This window comes from Synchiropus splendidus, chromosome 14 (genome assembly GCF_027744825.2).
Source record: "Synchiropus splendidus isolate RoL2022-P1 chromosome 14, RoL_Sspl_1.0, whole genome shotgun sequence".
NCBI classification, from domain to species: domain Eukaryota; kingdom Metazoa; phylum Chordata; class Actinopteri; order Syngnathiformes; family Callionymidae; genus Synchiropus; species Synchiropus splendidus.
Window position 1 is genome coordinate 22,753,390 of NC_071347.1, and position 8,480 is coordinate 22,761,869.

General features: G+C 48.1%; 1 protein-coding gene across 2 annotated transcripts; it reads left to right on the top strand.

The window, feature by feature from the left end:
* Positions 1-22: 22 nt before the first annotated feature.
* ldhd (lactate dehydrogenase D) lies at positions 23-8,449 on the top strand. 2 transcript variants are annotated; one of them, XM_053884565.1, is made up of 12 exons: positions 23-802; positions 1,409-1,521; positions 1,580-1,721; positions 1,905-2,046; positions 2,595-2,754; positions 2,811-3,010; positions 3,722-3,781; positions 4,041-4,169; positions 4,232-4,359; positions 4,425-4,515; positions 4,669-4,780; positions 5,414-8,449. In XM_053884565.1, the coding sequence occupies exons 1-12, from the start codon at positions 719-721 to the stop codon at positions 5,607-5,609; spliced, it is 1,557 nt and encodes a 518-aa protein (XP_053740540.1). In that variant the 5' UTR covers positions 23-718; the 3' UTR covers positions 5,610-8,449. The 2 variants fall into 2 exon arrangements, with proteins under 2 accessions (XP_053740540.1, XP_053740541.1); XM_053884566.1 differs by lacking the exon at positions 3,722-3,781.
* The last annotated feature ends 31 nt before the right edge of the window (positions 8,450-8,480 follow it).

Genomic DNA, 8,480 nt, shown 5'->3' on the forward strand with positions numbered 1-8,480 from the left:
GAGGTTTTTCTCTGAATCCAGATTCATTATACAAAATCTGAAAAGTCAAATGATTAACTCACGGTTCGTCTGGTCCAAACCGCAGGAAGTAGATATTTCTGACCAGTGAGATGAAAGACAAACATGACCTTACTGCCTCCTCATGTCTCAGAGTTTTCTGTGTGTCTATGTTTTTTTTCTCTTTACAGTTCAGCCTCGTGTGTCATTCTCAACGTTTATCCCATGTTCTGACTCAGTTGTGTTGTTGAAGCAATGACAAATTTCTTTTTCATTTTGAAGCGTTTCTACTAATGAAGTGCTTTGCTCAGTGTTTGGTTTGTGAGAGGTCAAATGTTTTCACTGTGGTTTGTGGTGTTTTTCCATAAAACAACTCCATACGTGCAGATTTTATGATGTGTTCCTCACGCTACAGTTTTAAAAACACAGCTGCAAGAATTTTCAACCCTATGTGTGTTTTAAGTCTTCATATGTTTCGTTTGTAAGATGCCGTGAAGTCAATGCTGTTCATTGACGCCCAGAAAAAGACCAAACTGAAATTAGAAATAATCACAGGTGTGACGAAGTGACGCAGTTGAAATTTATGTCAAGTCGATTACATTCACTCTCGGTGATGTGGAAGTGTGAACTTCTCAAGCCTTTTATTTTGTAAAGCTCAGACGGAAGCGCGTGCTGCGTTCACGGACAGGCTGCCGGAGGAGAGAGCTGTGGCGGCTCAGTCATGTTCCGGTCCTGGACTCGAGCCGTGCGCACTCAGCGCCGCTGCGTCCTCCACTGTGTCACTCACTCGCGAGTTCCAGCCAGAGTGAGAGACTTTATCTTCTTACCTTCGTCCACGGAAGTTCATCTCGATATTAGCCTGGTTAGCTTGTGTTTTGTCGTTAGCTTTAGCTGCTGCGACCAACTTCTGTACTCGCGATTAAATGTACGCAACTAAAACCTCAACAGAATAAAGTCAATTCACGATACGTTCCACCGATCTGGATGTTAAATTCCCCCCGTGGTTTTGTCTTTTAAACAGTGATTTAGCGGTTACTTATTAACTGAAGCTCCAGCGTAATACGAGAAACAGACGAGGTTAAGACGGAAGTTTGATCCAAGTGAGTCGTGTGTGACGGACTGGCGACCTTTCCAGGGTGTCCCTCCCTCTTCGCTCGAGCCACTGGGACTGACCTTTGACCCCTGTTGACACTAGTCAAACAGAAAAGCAACTTAGTAATCGATGAAAACAGAAGGCTCAGTCTAACTTCCAGGTCCAAGTTGTGTTTTTGTTCAACAAAACGGTGTTATCAGTTGTGTACACTTCAAACAGCAGCTGTCGCGCTGTTTGTTCAGTAAAATGTTGGATGTTGACGGAGTATGATTCAGCGGTTGAGCTTCATATGAAGTGAGAGCTTGTTTGTGTGTGCAGGGAGCGGCGCTGGACGCTGTGCTGTCCGAGTTCCGGTCCATCTGTGGCGCCGACGGCGTTTCCTTGGGAGAAGCAGTGCGACAGCAGCACGGCAAGGACGAGTCTGTGCACCGGTCAGTGAGTCTGTGTGCTGCGGTGGTGGGCAGAGGAGTCATGTTGTCGTGGGTGCAGCTGTCAGCCTCCAGATGTGGTGGTGTTCCCGCGCTGCGTGGAGGAGGCCAGCGCCCTCGCCAGGACCTGCCACCGGCACAACCTTCCCATGGTTCCCTTCGGCACCGGCACCGGACTGGAGGGCGGGGTGGGCGCCGTGGAGGTGAGTGCCATTAGGACCCCCTCCAGTCAACCACTGTTCAGGTTCATCAGTTAAGTCAAGTGATGGAGCTCATTGTGAAACATGAAAATCCACGGAATATTCAGTCCATACGAGCACTAGCATGACCAACACATAACAACGTGTTCAGCCATATCAGGTTCTGGTCCGTGTGTGTGTGGGCAGGGTGGCGTGTGCTTCAGTTTGAGGAACATGGATCAGATCCTGGACCTCCACCAGGAGGACTTTGACGTGACCGTGGAGCCGGGAGTGACGCGGAAGAACCTCAACACCTACCTGCGGGACACTGGACTCTGGTTTCCTGTTGGTCAGTTCCCCTGCAGTACACACACACATGCTCTGCCCTCTATCCTCGTGAGGAGCCATCACCCTTTCCCCAGCCTCCCCTCCTAAACCTAACCATCCAAAACACATGGCTCATCTGAACCAGGACTCTGAACCAAACTGAACCCAGTTATTTTGAAGTTTTAATCCTTAAATTGAGACTTAGCCTTGTGCAAAGATGTCCCCACAAAGCAAAGGTCCCCGCAAGTATAGCTATACAAGAGTCACATTCAACACTCATTCACAGACAGACACACACTCCGCAGTGACACACACACACGCTGAGGTCTTATGAGTTGACAGGAATTCATTCATCCATTCATCCATCCAGTCGTTCATGCATTCACACTCTCACACAACAGGAAGTGAGTGTTCTTGCAGCTACTGAGTGTCGCCTCTCATTTAAAATCAGAGTCATACAACCATGAGTGAGTCCATAGGCGAAGGATGAGACAGGGAGTGAGTCTTACTCATCTAAGCAAGTCCCAGCGACTGTGACTCGACTCGGCGTTGTGTTGTGTTCCACGTCAGATCCCGGCGCGGATGCATCACTGTGCGGCATGGCGGCCACCAGCGCCTCTGGCACCAACGCGGTCCGTTACGGAACCATGAGGGAGAACGTGCTGAACCTGGAGGTGGTTCTGGCCGACGGGACCATCGTCCACACGGCGGGGAGGGGCCGCCGCCCGAGGTACGGCGCCCACCGCTCCGTCGGTCAGGCCTGGCCTAACCAGCCCGCCCCTCCAGGAAAACCTCCGCCGGCTACAACCTGACCAACCTCTTTGTGGGCTCCGAGGGGACGCTGGGGATCATCACCAAAACCACGCTGCGGCTCTACGGCATCCCGGAGTCCATGGTGTCGGCCGTCTGCTCCTTTCCTTCCGTCCAGGCGGCCGTGGACAGCACCGTGCAGATCCTCCAGGCTGGAGTTCCCATCGCCCGCATCGGTGAGACACACCGCCCCCTGCAGGCCGTGTCTGGAACTTTCATTAAATTGAAATTATTTAGAATGAAGTATTGACTCTAGGTTCTAATTAGGGCTGGGATTCGATTAAAAAACAATTTAGTTAATTAGAGAGTTTGTAATTCATTAATCTCAATTTAATGGCATCAGAATATTTGCCACATTTTTCAATGTGAATGAAAGTGGTATTAGGTTTGATTAGGTAGCTTTATTGTCAGATATGCTACAGTACAAGACATATAGCATGGATGAAATATCTGTTCTCTCAGACCTGGACACATGACAAAAAAAACAAATAATACATAATCCATAAATAAACACTGCAGGATACATGGCAACAGAATCATCATCACCTCACGATGGGATATGACTGAATCACATGATGGAGCCAAACATACAGTTAAACAACAAGATATTGTTTGTTTTGCATCAGTTTGACAACAGCACAATAAACCACCATGGTGGCTATATTCCAGTTTTTATATCACCTTATTTAAACTAAAGCTCTTTTCATGTCTTGAAAATATTTGTTTAAGAATTTCAGTGTTATAAGAATTTCAAGTCCATTCAGAGTGGTGGAAACCCTGGACATTGTGTAGTGAAAAACCTCCCTGAACCAAAGCAAACAGCTGCTTTTGTTTGCTTTGGTTCAGGGAGGATTCCTCCATGTTTGTTGTTGTTGTTCTCATCCTAGCTGCCACGTGTCTGGTGCATCAGTGGGATCAGTGGAGCAGGAACTCCTGCACTGACACAGGTTCCCTGTTAAATTAAATTATTATTTTTTGTAATGAATTAGTTGTAATTAACTTGTTAAAGTCCCTCCATGAGTTAAAATATGATTAATAATGAAAGGACCAGTAATAAGATTTAAAAAAGTTATATAACTGAGTCTGTGAATAAGAAGACAGTGTGGCGATCCAACAAAGAGGACTGATGTAGAGGAAGTGAAGGTGAAGGATGAGAAGGGAGCTGGTTTGGGCCGGTGCTGCTGTTGACATGCTGTTTTCCCCCAGAGTTCCTGGACGACGTGATGATGGACGCCTGCAACAGGTTCAGCTCGCTCTCCTACCCTGTGACTCCGACTCTGTTCCTGGAATTCCATGGTTCGGAGCGCAGCCTGGAGGAGCAAGTCGCCACCACCGGTCCGTCCCGGTCCAGTCGACCCGGAGCGGCGCCGCGAAGCCTGACGCCTGTGTTTCCTCAGAGAGCGTCACTCAGAGCAACGGAGGCGCAGACTTCCAGTGGGCCACGGACCCTGAGGCTCGGAACCAGCTGTGGAAGGCTCGGCACGACGCCTGGTACGCTGCCCTGGCTCTCAGACCCGGCTGCAAGGTGAGTCCCTGAAGGGACCCGGACGTGCTCGAGGATGTGGTCATGCTCTGTGTGTGTGTGTGCAGGCCTATGCGACAGACGTGTGTGTCCCTCTGTCTCGGCTGCCTCAGATCATCGTGGAGACGAAGGAGGACCTGATAGAAAACAAGCTCACAGGTCTCCAAACTTCATCTTCTCCTCTCTCCCAATAACAACCTCTGTATCTTCCTCTCTGACCCCCACCGCACTCTCTTCTTCACCTCCCTCATCACCTCTGACCGTCGAACCGTTGTCTTGGTGACAACAACCTGATCTCCATCTTGCCCGCAGGTCCCATCGCGGGTCACGTGGGTGACGGAAACTTCCACTGTCTGATGGTGATGGACCCCAGCGACCCGGATGAGCTGCAGAGGGTCCAGCTGTTCACCGAGCGACTGGCCAGGTGAGGCCTCACTGAGCAAGTGATCTGCCTGAAGCAAAACAGCACAACAGGTTTTTATTCTGGGTGAATCCTCAAGTCAATCTAGTACGATCAGAATATCACTCTAAAATGATCAACAGTGGAATTGAAATTGCCAAAAACCAAATGCAATAGATCATGAAATGTTCAAATATTTAAATGTAAAAACGTCCAAACATAATAAAAAAAAATATATATACAAGAAAATAATGCCATTTCAAACATGTTAAAAGATAAATAAAGTGTAAATATTACTTTTCTTAAAAATAATGTATCGACAAAAAACAAAATATAAAATTTAAAAAAATTAACCAAAATAGAATTCTAATTTTGAAGAACAATAACTGAATTTGAAAAGTAAACATTCATTCATTCAAATATTGATATTGATATATTCTAGAATATTTATTGAATAACAGATGATTTAAAAAGGAAGTGAGTCACAGCAGTGCCTCAGTAAGAAGGTGGTGAACAGCAAGGTGTCATGGCTTATGATCGCGGTCCCAGTGTGTGATCTTGCGGCCTCATGTCTGCTCTGCCGCCACGTGACCTTCAAACTCACCTTGACCTTGAGCTCTGCTGGTGACTGACTGGCCGATGTGGTGACGCCCGCAGACGAGCGCTGGCCCTGAGCGGCACCTGCACCGGGGAGCACGGCGTCGGCCTGGGGAAGCGGCTTCTCTTGCGGGAGGAGCTGGGAGGCCCCGCCCTGCGGGTCATGCAGAAGCTCAAGGTCGCGCTGGACCCCAGAAACCTGATGAATCCTGGCAAAGTGCTGCCGTCGAGAGACGCGGAGGGGACGACACACTGAGGCGCCTGTGAAGAAGTTCACTCTCTGATGGACTCAATGGGTGAGCGAGCCAGACAGTCATCCAGAGCAGCGGCGTATCCATTAATATTCCTGTGATCCAGCTACACGGGTCTGTGCTCGGCTAGTTGGCCTTCGACACTCTACTTTGCAGAACAATGATGACGTCACTCGTCACTCGATTAGTCAGCCTGGCTGTGACCCGGCGAGGCTGTCGGCGGAGCACAGAGTCATCAAACCTTCGCTGCACTACAAGTATGGCTTTCAAAGCTACTGAATCATGTCTGCGACCTCGAACCATGACGTGGAATGGTTGTTAAAATCAATCACCCTGAAGTACAGAGAAACTCTTGGAGTCTCAACTGTACAGTGGAGGAATTCATAACCTTGGATGGTCGCCCTCATAATCCTCATAACAGATGGACACAGTTCAGTAAAACTCTGTGGTTCATGTTGACCTGACCCCATTTTGGTGGCGATGTTTGTTTGGCTGGTAGGGCGTTCTGTAGTTTCCCCTTTCATTTTAGATATGTCACATCCGGTCATGTGACCAGCTCCTGAAAACTGACGTTTGGAGTTTATTGATTTCTGTCTATACTTTGACGCCTACATGAAGCAGTCAGTTTGTCATTTGTCAGTTTGCTGTAACTTCCATCATATACAAAGACCAGTTGAATGTGAGCACATTTCAACATAGTATATTTAATATCACTTCATAGCTGGAGACTTGACAGCTCCACTCGTTAAAAAGACAACTTCAGAAAGGGTGTCAGAATGAGTCAGTACTTGACGTTGGTGCTGAGTAATGTGCACTGGGAGGTTTTCAATGTGAAAGTGGCTCAGCGCCAGTTAGAACTGTGTCTCACCAGCCGCCACTGTTGTGATGGCTTTCTCATTCATCCCCTTCTCGTCTCTTGTGGCAGCGCTACTGCCCCCTGCTGTCTGTTTGGGATCATTGCATTTTTAAAAACTCGTGCAGGACGGTAATATTGGGTCAAAAAAAGACTTGGCAGCGGTCCGCGCTCCCTGAATGAACTTTAAAACTCGACCACTAGATGGCGACATCGCACCCTTTCTGACGATAACGGCATGTTGACTCAGTGGTGTGGTTTAATCCGACGGGCGTTACTCACATTATGACCACCTGCCCGGTGTGTAGGGCTCAGTGAAGATGGTGCAGAAGAGGAGAGGAAGACAAACACGGAGGTGTGAGATGATCAAGGCGGATATTTGTGATCACACCGCAGTTATTTCATCTCACAACATACGCACTTCTCTTTGCCCTGAATCAGCACCAAAACCTCGCCATATAACCAGAATAAAAAATCAGAGATGACGTGTTCAGGTGCTCACAACTGTCCACCGGCAGACTTGTGGACAGGGACATGCTCCAATCAGCCTCGTCTTTAACTGCACCTGAACGCATCATCCTGTAGCTTAGCAGGTGCAACACTGACGCTTTGACCAACTGAGAGCGACGAGTGGGTCAAAGTGGCCATGTTCACCAATGTGTTGCAATGACTTGCGAGTCCACGCCCCCCCCGGTGGCCCCCATTGTGAGGCCTCCAGTTGCTCTGTTTCGGGTCACCCAGTCCAAAAACTGTGGGATTCAAACGTGACCCAACGTGAACCTGTGTGTGACCCACATGTGACGGGCCAGGTGGTCATAATGTAATCCCACCGCCAGATGCGCCCGTCACTCTCTCTTGTCGACTGTAATTTCCTGTTGCTCTCGAGTGTTGGGGCGACCTGAGCGCCTCTGCTGACTCAGCGTTTGTTATCTGCGCGACAGCATTTCGTGTGTCGACCCCGCCGTATCAGCCGCGGTTAATATTTGCCACGGTTATCAGCTGCTGCCACCGGCTCAGCACCTACGACCCTGATGGGTGACTCCGGTTTCCTCCCTCGACCCAGAAAGCTCACCCCTGCGTGTGTGTGTGTGGCGAGCGTTTGTCGTCCTGCCGTCACCGTGGCAACGCCCCTGACCAAATCCACCGGAGCCTTCTCGGCAGCGCGGGGCCGACGGGGTGGACTCGTGAGTCTGTGTGAAGAAACAAAGAGCGGCGCGGAATCCAAGCGGCCTAATTACACACAGAAGCCCACACACGGGATTAGCCCAAGTAATCCAAACAAAACATGTCAGCCAGTTGCCTAATCCCAATAATTCGACATATGCTGGTGAGTTTGTGCGCAAGTGACTCATGACAACCATCTGGTGACGTCAGGAGTTTCCCCCTGCAGCAGCTGCCTCCACAGTCCGTTTCAGTTCAGTTCAGGCTTTTTCTATCTTGGAACCTCTCAGGTGTTGTAATGAACCCCTACACTGGACCAGACGTCAGGTCACGGCTAAACTACCACAACTGACCTGGTACTTCTTCCAGTCAGTACGATTTCAATTCTAAATGAAAATGTTTATTTTCCCCTTTTTTTTTTAACCCATTTCTATGTCTGTTTTTTTCTTTGCTGAATTAAAATACATATTTTTGATGAGTCAGTCCCTCAAAACACATGACGTTGTGTGGAATAAATACCTCGGAATACTGTTCTGCCCTGTGTTCACCACTGAACAAAAATGCATTTCAATCATATTGTCAAGGTGTTTCCCCCCCCCTCCATCTTTTATCATATTTTAGCAACAAGACATGAGCTAGTCGTAAAATTGTGGCTTCATTTTTCTTATTTACATGTGTATCTGCAGTTTTGGTGCCAAAATATTCACCACTTACTCAATAGATGGTTTATGATCACCATGTTTAAATAAAAAGGTATATGAAATGAAATAATAAGGAATGGGTTTAGTTGCCTTTCCTCCATTCTCCCTGGTTTTATGTCATTAAAGTGAATAAAATTGAAATTCTTTTTCGTCTCTCCTGT